An 18,226-nucleotide genomic window follows, 5' to 3' on the forward strand; every position below is an offset into this window, starting at 1 on the left:
ATTTATTTTTTAAGGTTTTTTTAAAAAATTAATAAATTAAGGTTTATCTTTTCACAATTAGACGATAATAATATTCAATACAAAATAATGGAACAGGTAAAAAAAAATTACAAAATGATAGACTCTTATCATGATAAATAATTTTTGATGCGTTTAAATCTCATTTTCCCTTAAAGCCGCGTGGAAGAACGAGGGGAGGGATTGAAAATTAAAAATAAAAGAAACAGCGCAAAAGGAATTGGCGCGATTCAGCAAGCAAGTACGAAAGGTGGTGTACTTCAGAAGCACATACATCATTTGGGTATAGGGAGACGAGGGGGAGAAGATAGAGAAGAGAATGAGAGCAGGATGGCTAACCTTTCGAGCCTTGTACACGAACTAAGAGAGCGCATTGCGGCTTCCTCATCGTCGCCTAGTCTCAACAAGGCTGATGACGATGCATTGGAGCATAGGTTCCGCGCTGTCCTTCCCAATCTTCTTCATGCTTACGTCGTCCCTTGTTCATCCGGTATGCTTTCTCTCCATTCCCATCTTTTTGTATCTTCTCTATGTTTCTTCAGAACACTTTGGGCCAAAAAAAAAAAAAGAACACTTCTTTTCCCAATTGCAATTCTTTCTTACATTACCAAGCTAGTTAATGTTCTGGTTTCTCTTCTACTTCGGATTATGCATCGGAGAGCCAAAAAATTGTGTGAAGCCTTAGTTAGTGCTTGGTAAGGAAGCCAAAATTTGAAACGGTGGCGCCACTCTATCGATGAAATATAAGCTTGAACTACCGTAGTTTACTAGCGTTCGAACTGAGACACTTGGGGTATAAAGTTGATTTTCTGTTTCGCAGCAAATGAGAGAGAAGTGATTGCAGTGGTGAAGCTTATATCTCATATTGCAAGAAATTTTCCTGGAGTCTTTTACCATGGCAAGGCTAGTGCCCTGGTACCAATCATTGGCCGGATATTACCTTTCTTTGCAGAACCCGCATTTGGGTGAGTTATTTCAGGGGAATTTCAGTTTTTAATCTTGGAGCTTGTGACTTATTTTCTTTTTTACTGATTTCTATCGGCATGACTGTTTGTTATTTGAGTATTATTGCCAAAAATTATTTTATGAATATCTCCAACACACCCCTCCTTGCAATGGTGACTTCCACTTGAATTATAGAGAAATTTATACATCCACCATATCCTGAGCTGGAATTTATTTCTTACCGGGCAAATTGTTTACCGTTTGGTCACAGAAGCTTATCACCTTGTGAATAATGTTATTAATCCGACATGTATATTCTTTACTATTATTAGGGATTTGGAATGCTGTGATCTCAAATATCAGCTTCTAATAGTGAAGTCTTTACCTTTCCTCTCTCAACTAATTCCTTCAAATTTTCAGCTTTAAAATCCAGATGTTTGTTTCATTATTACAACTTTTTATGTCTGTGTACGATTGAAAGATTCGCAAAAATGCATGTGACAAAACTTAGTTTCTAGGTTTGTTCAATATATGAACTTTCATGTTTGTATGGTGTTGAAAGGTTTTATTGAGCACACGATGCCTTTATGGTGTTGTTACCCATGGAAGATTTATTCTCTTGCTTTTGATTTGGTAATATGCAAAGCAAGAATGATCTTTTTAATCCTTTTCTGTAAACTACTCCCTGTCTTTTACTTGTGCACTTGTCATTTTTTAAATAACTGCTTCTGAAGAATGATATGCAATTTCAGATCTCGTCATGGGGTAATCTTTGAAACACTTGGGTCACTTTTATCTTTGCTTCGAACTGGAGCACGAGATGCATATAGACAATTTTGTGTTGATTCCATGTTAGTCATTGAAGGTATGAATGTGATAATTATGAACTACAATATTCATTTTATCACCTTTTTCTTAAAGAACTGTTCGGTCGTTTCTTATTCGCTGCCTTCTCTACAACAAATTATGTGATTTATTCACTTGCACTCTTGTTAGTCTTGTTTTATGAGTTGGAGATTGTTTCTTTTTTGGGAGGGGAAAGGAGATGGAAGGGACTATCTACACCAATTTTATTGGTGGATCTTTCTGTGAAAAATCATGTTATTGACTTTGATTCATAACTAGCATTGACTCCCCTTTGAGCATCAACTACAAAAAATTACATCATATGAATGTTTGTAGAATTATTCATTTTTTTTCACAAAAAAGAACTCCCTCAAATGTTTCAAAATTATTCATTTTGTTAATTTTGTTTGTATGATATGAATAGATAAAACAATAAAAAGGTAAAACAACAAAATCCATTAATGAGTTCTTTTTGACCGGTGATTTGAAGTTTTATCCACTAATTATATTAAAACAAAAAATTAAAAGAACTTTTAATATTTTGCATATAGATATTTGAAATGTATGTTGTCTTCGCAGATATTATACACCTGGTCTCTCTCTGTCTTCATGATGCTAGCAATGTACAATCCACTAAGCTAAGGTTAAATTGCTTTTGTGAGTCCTTTAAGGGAATTGTCAGCGATCCTGCTATTATTGGAGATCTCCCATCAAGTAACAAGCCTGTTGATGGATGTGGTTTATTAATAGACCTGAGTGACAAAAGGAGATGGCAGCTTTTTGCAACTTGGATTTTAAAGCTTCTTAGTAAATGTCTAACAGAAGGAACACTGTATGTTGAAGGCTTGGTCAACACATCATTTGTCTTTGCTGCATGCTCTCTTTTATGCTATGGGGATGCTGCTCTACATATGGTGGGTAACTGTTAACCACAAATCTTTAAATATTCATTGGTTGGTTGATAGAACTTGGAATTCAGTATGTGAATTCATTTATTTGAATCATTAGAGTTAAAAATGATCTGATTTTGAAAATTATGGATTTTTGGAAGGCATGTTTTGACTTTGTGGGCATCATTGTAACGGTGACAACCTATCATATCATACCGTATGAGAATTTTATCCAGTCCATACTTACTATCTTGAGTGTGGACAAAGAGGGGCTTCCTGTATTCAGGTTCGACACTGTTCTCTCTATTCAATGATCTCTTTAAGACTCTGCTTTTTGGAAATAATTTTTAAGCAAACAAGACCTATTTAACAAAAAAAAAAACCATTTAGATTTGTTTATATTAACTTAGGGTTCTCCTGCAGAAATATGGCTTATGATTCATCCATGGGTGTTTGCCTCAGTTCACTCTACTCCAGTTGCTCAGAAGATGTTGTCAAATCAACAGCTGTTGATTTAGTCAACGTGTTCCTGCAATCATTGTGGAGAACAAAAAGCAAGGAACTCAAGGTTAAGATTAATACTTACATTTCCTTAGATTAGCTTAGTTTACAATAGAGGTATTCATCTTTTCTTCTGATAGCTGATAGATTGGGGCAAAATTGTGTACCAGAATCTAATAGTTCTTTTTTTCCAGGTTGCGCTATGCACAGCATATGAAAGGATTGTTAAATTTTGCCCTCCTCATACCTGGCAGTTAGAATCTCTCATATCTGCACTTTATCATCCAGAACCATTCTTGCCTTTAATAGAGTGCTTTCGAGTAGCTTTATCTAATCTTGGTCCACATCTTGTGGGAATGCAAGTTTACAATAAGACCTTAACCATGTCAATACATGAAGATAACCTCAGACTTGGAGAAAAGAGGTCCATTCAAGAGATGGGCCCATTAAAGACCAAACGGCAAAAGTTAAATGAAGATATTGTTGTTGCTGATGCCAATGTTGAGATGCAATTCAAATATCTTCATATGGTTACTTTACCAAAGAGAGAAGATTATGCTCACAATATGAATAAATCTCTTCTGTCATTTATTCAAAATTTAAATGCTCCTGCTATGACACCTTCTCCCTTGAGACCAGATATAGCATTATCAGCCCTTAGCATGCTTTGCATTGTCTTCTTTATGTATCCAGATACCCATTTGTCATTCAATATCTTCCATCAGATGCTTTCATGGCTTCCTTGGATAGTCGAGCAGGTACATTGAGGTTGCAGTTACTAATTCATGTTATCTGGTTTGTTTCCTTTTAATAATTACATTGTCTGTCAATGTAGGCAAAGCATGAGAACTCAATTAATGTTAATATCTCCAATTACCTGGAAGGAATTCATGGCATATTGCTTTCACAAAGTAAGCTTTGGGCCTATCCTTCATTAAGACTGTTGATCAAGTTGTACACTTGTGTATACTTGCACTTCATTTTAGGGGATCTTCAATTTTGCCTTTGATTTTAATTTAATTCCAACTAAACTTTAGGGCTGCTGTTATTCTCTTAATGGTAGAAATTTTATTTTTTGAACTATAGACCTGTAAGTGGTAATGTTTTACGTAGACAAGTAGTCTTATATAAGCATCACTTCTAACATTGCACATAAATATTGGACACAAAATATCATGGTTGGGAAAACACGAGGCTTGTTTTTCTATGATATGTTTGAGATGTGTTTTATTGGGAACCATCGTTCAACTCATATGTTAGTGTTAAGAGGCTTATTAAAATGATTCGCTTTCCAAGTCTTACATTGTATATATGGGTTTCTTTTAAGCATTCTTTAATTTCTTCCTTCTGCATTGTCTTGTGTGATAGTTGAGTGGTTGGTTCTTCTAGGGCAGCAGACTGATGGTGGACAACCAAGCATGTTATATTTTGTTAAACATCACTTTAGTTTACTTAAACATCCATGTCATCCTTGTGAGTTGTATGATTTTTGACTATGTGACTGATGAATTAGGTTCTTTTTCTGGAGAGAACAAATTATTACAACATGACAATCATGATGCAGACCTTTTACATGTAGTGCTGAAACTTCCCTGGACTCATAGGCTTCTGGCTGTTGATCATCATTGTCCATGGAAAACAAAATGTCTATCTCTTCAGGTCGCATCTAAGCTAGGTCCAAGTGTGAACAATGAGGTTGTTCTAGAAGTTCTAGATTTGGGTCTTTCTGATGAATCTGAAGAAGTTAGAATTGAAGCTGTCATTTCTATGCCAGTAATGGTTTTGTGGTTTGGTCATGATTTATTACCTCCAGTCGTTCAAAGGATGGAGTAAGTAAATGGTTGAAGTTGAATTTACCCTTTTGGCCTACATGATTACAGTATATCTGATCAAAATTGTCATTTGTTAGTTGATTCAAAGTTATGATTGGACATTGAGTTTCTCCTGTGTTAATTTTAATGACAACTATAGATGAGTTGTTTGCACATGAACCATTTTCTTTCCTGTGATGATATGATTAAAGTATTATCTGTCAATTCTACATACCTTCATTGTTTTTCTGTAAACTAATCCCACATGTCAAAATGTTCATGTAAGCAATCGTTCAGATTTAATGATGTCATATCATTCTTTGGATTAGAGGTCAAGAAATGTTGGTAGATATGGAACTTTCTTTTTCATATTGTCGTCCAGTCTGAATGAATATGACGCATTCGGGTGCCAAAGTTTGGACCTTAGTCCTTGGAATGATCTGTTCCAATGGATCCATCTTTTTATCAAGACGTTTATTTGGTTTTCTTTAGTCATCAGCACTTAATTTCCTGATTCTTGTTTGTGATATAGTTCCTATGCAGCTTCCTGTTTCTGGTTAAACTATTAATTTTTATTTAGTTCACAGTGGATATTCTTTTATCTTAAAAGAAGTATATCTACTCAAGGCAACTGTCTTTCATCTTTTAAGAAAATTACTCTGTGCTCAAGCACTTTGTATGCTGGTTACAAATGAATTAGAAAGGAAAACACCTGGCAAATGGGAAATCATTCTCCTGCATTGGAAAGGCAACCCTCTCCCTATCACTCTTTTCTTCATCCCACCACCCCTTGCTCCTCCTTCTTAATCCCTCAGAAGTTCTCTACTTGTCTTTTTCTTCCAATTCACCCCGCTACCTTTCATCAGGTTGTTGGTGGTCATTTTCTGATACCACAGTGCTGGGACCATTTCCTAGTTTTTTTCTGGAACCACAGTGCCTGAAACCACTTCATTTTTGGTTCCCTTCTTTGCCTTTTCCTTTTCTGTTGTAGGTCTTAGCCAAAGTTCCATTGTGATTGGCTCCATCGGTCCTCTTCTCCCTCCACCCCCCCTTCCAAAAAAAAAAAAAAATTGCGTTTTAGGTCTTAGCCAAAGCTACTTGCAATATTGTTTTAAGTTATTTTTTTGTTAGGTTAAGACAGATGAAGTCTTCATCATTAGTCTCATGTTTCTTTGGGAAAGTTAGATCTGCTAGGTCAATATGTCATGTGTTGGGTGTGGTAAAAAATTTCACTCTCATGTGTAGTTTGAATCCTGGTATTTAAGATACTTGTGCTATGGTTGTTGAATTATTTGACCGTAATTAGCATCAAATCAGGTGTCAAAAGCAACTTTAATTTAATTTTCATCAAAATCTAATGGTTCTTCACTTTTTCAATATCAAATCTGCAGGTCTTTAAAGAGAGATAATGCAAAAGTTAAAAAGTTTGTTGCTAGATCCCTTGGACTTTTGTCATGCCTTTACGGATGTAGTAGATCTGTATCTGGTTACAAAAATGAATGCAAATTATATCCAAATGCGAAAAGTGAAAAAACATGCTGGACGGTAGATTGTTTACTGCAAGGTTTCAGGTGTTCAAAATGCGATAGAAAATTAATTTCCAATCATGATGAAAATCATCCAACTATCATTTTTCGGTCGGATATCCATGGAGATGTCAATTTTGATTGTAATTTCATTCAACTACAGTCATTATTTTTTGAACTTCTTTATGATGGGTCCTCAGAAGATATCCAAGTTTCCTGTTTGGCAGTTATTAATCGAATTCTTGCACATGGAGCTACTGATGTTTTGCTGAGAACAAGGTCAGAGTGGATAAAATGTTTGGATTTTTTACTGATTAACAAGAGCAAGGACTTGAGAGAAGCATTTTGCTGTCAAATCAGTTCCTTTGTAGAGGATCATATTTTAAGTTTAATTTTTTCAGAAGACACTGAAAAAAGTAAGGAAAAAAGATTCTTGGATATAATTAAACATGCTGTGGCAGCAGCTGAAAGTCCCCTAATATTAGAGACTCTTATGGAATGTACCTCAGAGATAATGGTTGCTGTTGGTATAAGTAGCCCACTTTTCTTGCATTCCCTTATACTATTGGTTGATCAGCTTGACAATTCACGTGTGACTATAAGAATGAATGCCTCAAGGTTAATACATAAATCCTGTTATCAGCATCTTAAAGGAGGGCTTGAAATAATTCTTTCCAAAGATGTTCAAATTCGAACCCGACTCTTTAATTATCTATCTGAGAGACTTGCCAGCCGTCCACTCTTAGTGAGGGAGTTTGCTGAAACTGTTTTTGGTGTTGAAACTGAAGAGTTTGTCAAGAAAATGATTCCTTTTGTTCTCCCTCAGCTTGTGGTATCTCAGCAGGATAATGGTCAAGCAGTTCTCACCTTATATGAGTTGGCCAAGTGCTTGAATACTGATATGGTGCCTCTAATAGTCAACTGGTTGCCAAAAGTCCTTGCTTTTGCTCTTCATCAAGAAGATGACCAGCAGTTACTTGCTGCCGTGCAGTTTTACCATGCACAGACAGGTTCTGACAAGCAGGAAATATTTGCAGCTGCATTACCTGCACTTTTAGATGAACTTGTATGCTTTGTTGATGTTGATGATGCCGATGAGATAAGCAGAAGGTAATTTGAGTCAATTTATGAGTCTGATGTTAATTTTTGGCTAAAATATACAGAGCTTCCTTGAACTTTGAGCAATGTGTGAAGAACCCCTTGACCTTTCATACTTGGCAAGGGATCCCGCTAACCCCTATTGATCTTATATCTCCTTAAACTTTTTTTTTTTTTGGGTGAAGGTGACCCTTCGAATTTTGAGTTGTGTAAATGATTACCCTAAAGTCATGTAGAAAATCCTCATGTCAGGATATATCTTTTTAGTGAAATACTGGACAAATTAATGGATGAGGGTTATTTGCATGAAAGTGAAAGTTTAGGGGCGTTCATTGTAAAATTTTGAAGGTCATGAAGGTTATTTGCACATTACCTGAAGTTTAGGGGGATTACTTACAGTTCTGCCTTAATTCTCTTTGTTATTAGGTATAATTTGTTAATATCATTGTGGGCTACTTCTGAACCGTTGATTTTTGCTATAAAATTTTCATGAGCATCGTTTTATACGAGTTTAAGTGTAGTTGTTTATTTTTTGGATCATGAGTAATTACTATCTATTAGGAATAGTTAGACACCAAGAGGGAGGGGTAGAACGAATTAGGTGCTTAAAAAAAAAAAGAAACTAAATTGCATATTTTCAAAGAGTTTGGAAAGATAATGCTGTGCCAAAAATAAAAGGGACCTTTGAAAATTGTGATGCAAATGGGAATTCAAAAATGATGATCATGAAGAAAAAGAAGCAGCACAAATGAATGAGTAACAACAGTAGAGGGAAGCGAGATGATGAGAGAGAAGAGTAAGGAATATCATACCGCAAAAAGTTTATCCTGGTTTAGCTTATAGCACAGGTTTAAGCATTTGCTAGGAGTAATCTTCAAATTTTCCACTAAGAAAGCAATATTCCAGGAAGCACGTAGAAACTCCTTAGACTAAATGACTCTAATGAGTCTCACAACTGACGGTCTCTCCCCTCATGATATGTTTTCACTTAACAACCACTCAGGGAATCCTTATCTTATAGATTTTAGATTCTTCCCAAAGAAATAGAAAATGTCAACAAATGCTCTCTCAAAAGAGGTTTAAATGGAAACAAAGTTATAAGTAAAATAGGATGGTTTACAGCTCCTAGAATGATTTCATAAGATTAAAGCAAGTTTTCTCCATTTGAATTATTTCATTAGATTATGGCAAGTTTTCTCCATTTTTCTTAGATCATAAGGCCTCCTATTTATATCACAAATCCCAAGTGAGCTGTTTGAGACAGGAGGAAAATTAACTTATCCAAAGAGTTTATTGTAAAGCTGCAGGCACTTTTCTGCACTGCACTGGTTAACTTGTCCTGAACCGACCCTTAGAAATTCTGGAGTTTTAAGGAAGAGGGAAAGAGAGACACTGATGGGTGACTAATCACTTGTGAAATGATAGTCATTTCCAACAGTATGCTAGTCAGGTGCTACTCAGGTACCAGTTGACAGGTTCTGCTCAAAATGCATTTTGTGCATCTATGAGTACGGCCAGGTGCTTTGCACTTAGGATGAGACAAATGGGACCCTCGAGAAATCCCAAAATGTGTTTTTTTTTTTGGTTGAATTTTTTAGAATCAAATGACTTGGAAGAACATGTCCCAAGAGCTCCAACTACCTGAACGTTAACAATAAATCCCAAGTCGAAAGAGGCTATTTTGATATTCTATTTTGCAGCATTCTAGCCTTGACTTAGTGAATTCTTGAATGCACTTGCCCAAATTGTTTTGTCACCATAAAAATTCCAATCCATTGTCAATGAGGTCAACACTATCCTGCTGTAAAGTTTGTGGTAAACATGAATTTGTATGATATTTAACTGTATTTAGTGTTATATTAATGTTTTTTTCTCTCTCACTGACTTGTCATTTAATAATAGAAACTTTGTAAATTTGTCGTGGCTATGGCCAGCAATCATGAAGTTCTGCATATGCAATTCTTGTATGCTAGACTTTTTTTTTAAAAAATGACAGTTTAGCAGAGTACATAACTATTCTAAGAAACTAAATAATGTTAATTTTAGACTGCATGATATTCTTGTATTTAATTTACAGGTTAGCAAGAGTGCCTCAACTAATCAAAGACATTGCTAAAGTTCTTACGGGTGGGGAAGATCTTCCAGGATTTTTGAGGAATCACTTTGTTGGCCTTCTTAATAGTATAGATAGAAAAATGCTCCATGCTGATGATTTTGTTCTTCAGAGGCAAGCCTTGACACGTATTGAGATGCTGATTAAAATGATGGGTTCTCATCTTAATACTTATGTGCCTAAACTGATGGTTCTCCTTATGCATGCCATAGACAAAGAATCACTTCAAGGGGAGGGTCTATCTGTCTTGCATTTTTTTGTTGAACAGTTGGCCAAAGTTTTGCCATCTAGCATTAAGCATATAATTTCTCAGATTCTGGCTTCGCTTCTTCCTTTCTTGGAAAGAGACAAAGAAAATCCTTCAATCCATTTTGACAAAGTGGTAAAAATTCTAGAGGAACTTGTTTTGAAGAACAGTGTCATTCTGAAGCAGCATATACATGAGATCCCTCCATTGCCTAGCATTCCTGCTCTGACAGAAGTGAATAGAGCAATTGAAGAAGCTCGTGGATCAATGACCTTGAAGGATCAATTGCGAGATGTAGTTGATGGTTTAAATCATGAGAACTTGAATGTGAGGTATATGGTAGTTAGTGAACTGCGTAAGCTTCTGAACCTGAGATGGAAAGATGTTACAACTCTCATAATTACTGAAACCAGTTCTGACTTAGATGTCTTGAGTTCTTTGATCACATCTTTACTTAGAGGGTGTGCAGAAGAATCTAGAACAGCAGTTGGGCAGAGATTAAAGTTGGTCTGTGCTGATTGTCTTGGAGCCCTTGGTGCTGTTGACCCTGCTAAAGTAAGGGGATTTTCATGTCAGCGTTTCAAAATTCAATGCTCTGATGATGACCTAATATTTGAGCTGATCCACAAACACCTAGCTCGAGCATTTAGGTCAGCACCTGATACTGTTATCCAAGACTCAGCTGCATTGGCTATACAGGAGCTTCTAAAAATAGCTGGTTGTGAGGCATCGCTTGATGTAAATGCATCAACTTTTACATCACAGGCACAAAAGGATAAAGGAACTTTGGTGGCTGTTGCATCTAGGACTGAGGGTACTGATGGTAGGAGTAGGATGAATAATAGAGGGCAGAGATTATGGGATCGATTCTCTAATTATGTGAAAGAAATAATAGCCCCATGCCTAACATCTAGATTTCAGCTTCCTAATGTGGTTGACTCAACATCTGCTGGTCCTATTTACCGCCCATCTATGTCATTTAGAAGATGGATATTTTTTTGGATAAGAAAACTAACTGTGCACGCCACTGGATCTCGTGCATACATTTTCAATGCTTGCCGAGGTATTGTGCGTCACGATATGCAAACAGCAATGTATTTACTTCCCTACCTGGTTCTTGATGCTGTCTGTCATGGTACTCAGGAGGCACGTTGTGGCATAACAGAAGAAATCCTTTCTGTTCTTGATGCAGCTGCATCAGAGAATAGTGGTGCTCCAGTTCATGGGTTCAGTGGTGGGCAAAGTGAAGTTTGTATTCAAGCTGTGTTTACTCTTCTTGATAATCTTGGGCAATGGGTGGATGATATTGAGCAAGAGCTTGCTCTTTCCCAGTCATCTCATTCATCAGCTAAGCAACAAAAATCAAAGGATCAAAGTTCAATTTCCTTGGCTGATCAGGGACAACTCCTTGTTCAGTGTAAGTATGTTTCAGAGCTTTTATCTGCCATCCCAAAGGTGACTCTTGCTAGGGCTTCCTTTAGGTGTCAGGCTTATGCGAGGTCTTTGATGTACTTTGAATCTTATGTGAGGGGAAAGTCAGGTGCTTTCAACCCTGCTGCTGAGAGGAGTAGCACCTTTGAGGATAAAGATGTTTCACATCTTATGGAAATATACAGTTGTTTGGATGAGCCGGATGGACTATCTGGCTTGGCATGTTTATGCAATTCTTTGATGTTGCAGGATCATCTATTAATAAATAAAAAATCTGGGAACTGGGCTGATGTTTTGACTTCCTGTGAGCAAGCTTTGCAAATGGAGCCTAACTCAGTTCAGAGACATTCAGATGTCCTTAACTGCTTGCTAAACATGTGCCACCTTCAAGCAATGGTCACTCATGTTGATGGTCTAATTTCTAGGATTCCTCAGTACAAGAAAGCATGGTGCATGCAAGGTTTGCAGGCAGCCTGGAGGCTTGGCAGGTGGGAATTAATGGATGAGTATCTCAGTGGAGCTGAAGAAGAAGGTTTACTTTGTAGCTGTTCTGAAAGCAATGCTTCATTTGACTTGGACGTTGCAAAGATTCTCCAGGCAATGATGAAGAAGGACCACTTCTTAGTTGCAGAGAAACTTGCTTTATCTAAGCATTCACTAATTGCTCCCTTAGCTGCTGCAGGCATGGATTCATACATGCGAGCATATCCATTTGTTGTAAAGCTTCACTTGCTACGGGAACTGGAAGACTTCCATTCTCTTTTAGGTGGTAGCTCTTTCTTAGAGAAATCTTTTCATTTGGGTGATTTAGATTTCTCTAAAATGATGGATAACTGGGAAAACCGACTTAGATTTACACAGCCATCACTTTGGGCTAGGGAGCCACTTTTGGCTTTCAGGAGACTGGTTTTTGGCGCTAGTGGTCTTGGAGCTCAAGTTGGGAATTGCTGGCTTCAGTATGCAAAACTATGTCGCATGGATGGTCATTATGAAACAGCTAACAGAGCAATTTTAGAAGCCCAGGTCTCTGGTTTACCTAATGTCACCAGGGAGAAAGCTAAACTTCTCTGGAGCATCCGTCGGTCTGATGGAGCCATTGCAGAATTGCAACAATCTTTGTTGAACATGCCCGTTGAGATTTTAGGCACTTCTGTGATATCATCCATTTCTAGTCTTTCCTCAGTACCACTTAATCCACCGCCTCTTATTTGTGATAGTCAAGCTATAAATGAGAGCAAAGACATAGCCAAGACCCTTCTTCTCTACTCAAGGTGGACTCATTACACTGGGCAGAAGCAGAAGGAAGATGTAATAAGTCTTTACACCAGGGTAAGGGAACTGCAGCCCAAGTGGGAGAAAGGGTACTTCTATATGGCTAAATATTGTGATGAAGTGCTTGCTGATGCTAGGAAACGCCAGGAAGAGAACTTTGAATTTGGTCCTCGACATGTTCCTGCAGCTTCAGTTGTTGGCTGTTCAAACACAAATGTGGAGAAGCATTGGTGGTCCTATGTGCCTGACGTGCTGTTATTCTATGCAAAAGGGCTTCACAGGGGACACAAAAATCTATTTCAGGCACTTCCAAGGTTATTAACCCTGTGGTTTGACTTTGGGAGCATGTATCAAAGAAGTGGTTCATCTAACAAGGATTTGAAGAATGTACTAGGGAAGGTTGGTGGAGAATTTCTGTCTTGTATATTTGTTCTCTTCACTGCATTGAAATTCTTCCTATGCATTCCCTTTTGCACTGATAGTACTGCCTTTATTACTTTGGTAGGTAATGAGTATTATGAGAGGCTGTTTGAAGGATTTACCAACATATCAATGGTTGACGGTGCTGCCTCAATTGGTATCAAGAATATGCCATCAGAATGAAGAAATTGTTCGACTAGTCAAACTTATCATTACCTCAGTTCTCCGCCAGTACCCACAACAGGGACTATGGATTATGGCAGCAGTTTCAAAGTCAACTATTCCTTCAAGGAAGGAAGCAGCAGCAGAAATAATACAAGCTGCACGTAAAGGTTTCAGCCCAGGAAGCAATGAGAGCAATTTGTTTGTTCAATTTGCTAGCCTGATAGACCATCTGATCAAATTGTGTTTCCATGCTGGCCAGCCAAGAGCGAGGACAATTAATATTTCAACTGAGTTTAGTGCTCTTAAGAGAATGATGCCGCTGGGAATTATCATGCCCATTCAACAATCTCTGACTGTTAATCTGCCTATATATGATGGAAACCTGAGTGACTCACTGACGTATAACATCTTTTCCCACACAGATCTTCCTACCATATCAGGCATTGCTGATGAGGCTGAGATTCTTTCTTCTCTTCAGCGACCTAAAAAAGTATGTTGACATGGTTTTTATGTTGTTTTTTTATTTATTTGATAATCCTAAATATTTAGTACTGTTAACTAATGATTGGAGTAGCAAACTTTGCATGTACTTGCCCTGAAGTCCTACTTATTCAATTGAAGCGTGAGCGTATGATCATTGAGGAAAATGCATTTCAGGATGAAATTTTTTTGAGAAAATGAAATGTTATATTGTTGTCATCATTATTATTAGTATTATTATTTGTTTTTTGTACTGGATGCACTTGGGACAGATATCTTTGCAGGTTGTATGTAGTATGTACCATCTTTGTAATAAGTGTATCTGTGTACTTACAGATAATTCTACTAGGCAGTGATGGTCTTGAACATCCATTTCTTTGCAAACCGAAAGATGATCTTCGCAAAGATGCCCGCATGATGGAGTTCACTGCAATGATCAACCGATTGCTATCCAAATATCCTGAAAGCCGTCGAAGGAAGCTTTACATTCGTACATTTGCTGTGATTCCTCTGACAGAGGATTGTGGTATGGTAGAGTGGGTGCCTCACACTCGTGGACTTCGACAAATACTTCAAGACATATACATTACTTGTGGAAAGTTTGATAGGCTGAAAACTAATCCTCAAATCAAACGAATTTATGATCAGTGCCAAGGTAAAATACCGGAAGATGAGATGTTGAAGAACAAAATTCTGCCAATGTTTCCTCCTGTTTTCCACAAATGGTTCTTGACCACATTTTCTGAGCCTGCAGCATGGTTCAGAGCCCGTGTTGCTTATGCTCACACTACTGCAGTTTGGTCCATGGTTGGGCACATCGTGGGACTGGGTGATCGGCATGGTGAAAATATTCTTTTTGATTCAACCAGTGGTGACTGTGTTCATGTTGATTTCAGTTGCTTATTTGACAAAGGATTGCAGTTGGAGAAGCCTGAGCTTGTGCCTTTTAGGCTAACCCAGGTTAGGGAAACATATAATTCTTAGTGTATTTAACTTGAATGTCTTTCTTCAGACTTACATTTGTTTCAAATCCAGCCTGCCACTTTTTCTATACTCCAATGAGACTAAGATATCAGTGGTTATTCAAGAGTTAGTGACAATGATCCAGTCTTTTTTATTACTTAATGACCTTTAAAAGTGATTATTTTATGCTAATTATTTCTTTTCGCTCATTCTGGAAATCGGCCACCTGGTTTTCATGGATTCCTTGATGGAACCTACAGAACATGATTGATGGCTTGGGCATCACCGGTTATGAGGGTATTTTTTTGAGGGTTTGTGAAATCACACTTTCTGTACTGAGGACACACAGGGAGACTCTTATGAGCGTGCTTGAAACTTTCATTCATGATCCTCTTGTGGAGTGGACAAAGTCTCATAAATCAAGTGGAGTGGAAGTTCAGAATCCACACGCACAGGTCTTGTATTATTTTCTTCTTTCATTATTGGAACAAGTTTGGTCTTGGTGAATTTTCTATGCTGCACTTTAATGATGGCTTAGGTTCTGTGATTTATTGCGGTCAGTTTAAATTTTCCTGAAGCCCTTGCTATCAGCAGCTCATTAGGTAGACAAAGTTGCAATTATCAGTAATGCAAAGTAAATTAAATTCTGAAAGAATTCAATTAATGTACCTTTCCCGCTTTTTGCTGTCATTTTGAGAGTAAATACTAGATACTATGTTCCTTGGTTATTATTTGGGACATGGCACTAGAGTAGTTCTGCTATAACTTATAATTGTTGTTATTACATTAAGGGTACAAGCAGTGGTCGTTGGTGCTATAAATAGAGTAGATTTGTTTTAACTTAGCTTATTACATTAATTTGATCAGCGTGCCATCAGTAATATTGAGGCAAGGTTACAAGGAGTGGTAGTCGGTGTTGGGGCTGCCCCATCATTACCTCTTGCTGTCGAAGGTCAAGCTCGCAGGCTTATTGCTGAAGCAGTGTCTCACAAGAATCTTGGAAAGATGTATATATGGTGGATGCCATGGTTTTAAGTAATCAATTGATTAGAAAAATTCAGACTGGTATGACGTCATTGCTTTCATTACCTCATGTCATTTTAATGTTAAAGTGTCATATATATGTTTTTATACGGAGAAGTTACATCTAATTTCCTTGTCTATAATGTGTCTTGCTCTTGCGTTTTATTGTCGCTGTATCCTTGTTCTGTTTTGGTTTGCATGAGTGCTCGTGCTTCATAGATGTAGCAGTAAGCTGGGATGATTATTTAGTTTGTCTCTTTTAGTTAGTAAATATATTTATATGCTTTGAATATTTTGAAAGTATATAATTAATTTTTCCCACCATATTTCTTAACATTCTCTCTTTGGCAATATGCGTGCCACCTGGTGATTCAACCTATGAAATCGTTTGGGGGTGGGTTTAGATCAAACTCAGCGAACTGAACTGTTGCAATGCTTTCTTGGTTTCATGTTGTGGAATAATTAGTTGAATGGTACATCTCTCTCTCTCTCTCTCTCGGAAAAAAAAATATTCTTGTAAGTGAACGCAGCACATCTTTGTGCATAATGTCAATGAAAAGCTTTCTTCCTATTGCAGGTTTGTTTTGCAACACGTTGGACTAGAAGGGAGGGCTGCACTGATCTGCCCTAAACTAAGATAGTCTTATAGTCCACTTGCTGAATACGTAAGAATGTGTGGTTTATATTTTCGTTCTTGCTTTGGTAACTCCACCAGTATGCAGTGAGTGAAGAGGTGCGGCTGTAACAGTATGCCGTGAGTTTTATGAGATGTGCAGGAATTGGAAGGCCGAACCAAAACCTTGAAACATAGGAATTTGACCACATCATGAAGGAGGAAGAGAGCAAGAATAAAGCTGTCGGTCAAGGATATGACCAATGCTGCTTGACGCTCTGGAGGGCATGCTTGTTTTGCCCAGAATTGAAACTGGAATGAACACGTCTTCTTGTATTCGTTTGTTTATATAGCCTCACACCTTCCTTTTTAAATGAATGCATGAAGTTTTGAATTTAACTTTGTGGTCATATAAAAATGATGTCTCTGCTTGTGTCTCCTACGTATTTTTTCTTACTGTTTTGGCTGCATGCTACCTGTTTCTTTGATATGCTATGGGGCCTCACTCTGCTACCCGAGTATTGCTTGTTGGCTGAACCGGAAGACATGTGACTTTTTTGCAGCATTTATTAACTAGGGTTAATGGGCAAAATAGATTCTGAACTCTTGCTCGAAAAGCGTCCTAAATCTTAAACTCTTAGAATGTGTAATAAACTTTAAACTTTTAAATTCGTAATAAATTACTTTTAAATTCGTAATAAATTAATTTTTATTGTTATCTTTTTCTAACACCATTATTGTTTACTGTGGACTTGAGTTAATTAACACTACAGACTCTAAACTATTACGCGAGTAACGTTCTATATCTTGAATTTTGAAATTTCAAGCAAATTACCTCATTTATATATAAAATGTTGATTATTATGTATATTAAATTAGCTTAAGTGTAATTCACCTTGGTGAATGCATCATTAGTTTTGGCAAACGACTCATAATTTTATAAAATGATGTTTTTTGTTTTTTTATAATGTTTTTCAAATGATTGGTATTTTATACGTTTATATATTCTAAAATTTTGATTTAATCTTATTTTAAATAATATTTATTTATTTAATGGTGAAAATTTAGGATTCTATTGGAAAAAAAGTTTAAATATCAAATAATTTTAATTAATCGGTTATTTTGGGTTTTAAATTTGTTGATGAAATCGTTGAATTTTGCATTCATCGTCTGTAAAATTATATGATACTTAAACCTTTTTTCAAATGGGATCTCAAGTTTTTACTATTAAATAAGTAAATATTATTTAAAATAAGACTAAATCAGAGTTATAAAATATACTGAAGCATGAGGCACCAATCGTTTAAAAAATATTAAAAAAAGGCAAAAAAATATTTCATAAAATTATGAGTTATTTGCCAAGGCCAATGCTACATTCACCTTGGCGAACCACGCTAAGGGTAATTTTAATCTACATAATAATGAACATTTTATACATAAATGGTGAGGGTAATTTGTTTAAAATTTTAAAATTCAGGATTTAGGATACTATTCACATAATAGTTTAGGGTCTATAGCACTAATTAACTAGAGCCCATGATGAACAATAATAACATTAAAAAAAAGATAACGATATAATTTAATTTGTTGTGAATTTAAAAGTTTAGAGTTTATTTTGTATATTTTAAGAGTTCAGGATTTATGATACTCTTCGAGCAAAAATTCAAAATCTATTTTGCTCATTAATCTATTAACTATTACGGTGAAGACATAGACAATAAATTAATTAATAATCATGTTTTCTCTTCATTGACAAAAGGGGCGAGCCCTTTTGCTATACTTGGTAGGAAGGAAAAGTGAGGGAGAGAGAAGCAGGAGGAAAGCAGCATTTTCCTCATGCTTGGCTACAGAGTGAAAAGTGGGA

General features: G+C 36.6%; 1 protein-coding gene across 3 annotated transcripts; it reads left to right on the forward strand.

Annotated features, from left to right (window-relative positions):
- Positions 1–276: 276 nt before the first annotated feature.
- Positions 277–16,797, forward strand: LOC129285437 (serine/threonine-protein kinase ATR). 3 transcript variants are annotated; one of them, XR_008587210.1, is made up of 17 exons: positions 277–508; positions 839–983; positions 1,716–1,828; positions 2,389–2,723; positions 2,861–2,985; positions 3,123–3,267; positions 3,395–3,958; positions 4,036–4,111; positions 4,714–5,029; positions 6,403–7,647; positions 9,713–13,097; positions 13,204–13,773; positions 14,100–14,723; positions 14,987–15,181; positions 15,594–15,791; positions 16,154–16,222; positions 16,327–16,797. XR_008587210.1 is itself a non-coding variant. In XM_054921152.1 (16 exons), the coding sequence occupies exons 1-15, from the start codon at positions 349–351 to the stop codon at positions 15,759–15,761; spliced, it is 8,166 nt and encodes a 2,721-aa protein (XP_054777127.1). In that variant the 5' UTR covers positions 277–348; the 3' UTR covers positions 15,762–15,791; positions 16,327–16,797. The 3 variants fall into 3 exon arrangements, 1 of the variants encoding a protein (XP_054777127.1); XM_054921152.1 differs by lacking the exon at positions 16,154–16,222; XR_008587211.1 differs by lacking the exon at positions 6,403–7,647 and having other exon boundaries at positions 280–508.
- The last annotated feature ends 1,429 nt before the right edge of the window (positions 16,798–18,226 follow it).

The sequence above is a fragment of the Prosopis cineraria genome, unplaced genomic scaffold, assembly GCF_029017545.1.
Source record: "Prosopis cineraria cultivar Desert tree isolate PC_DT_omini unplaced genomic scaffold, ASM2901754v1 PC11, whole genome shotgun sequence".
In the NCBI taxonomy this organism is placed as follows: domain Eukaryota; kingdom Viridiplantae; phylum Streptophyta; class Magnoliopsida; order Fabales; family Fabaceae; genus Prosopis; species Prosopis cineraria.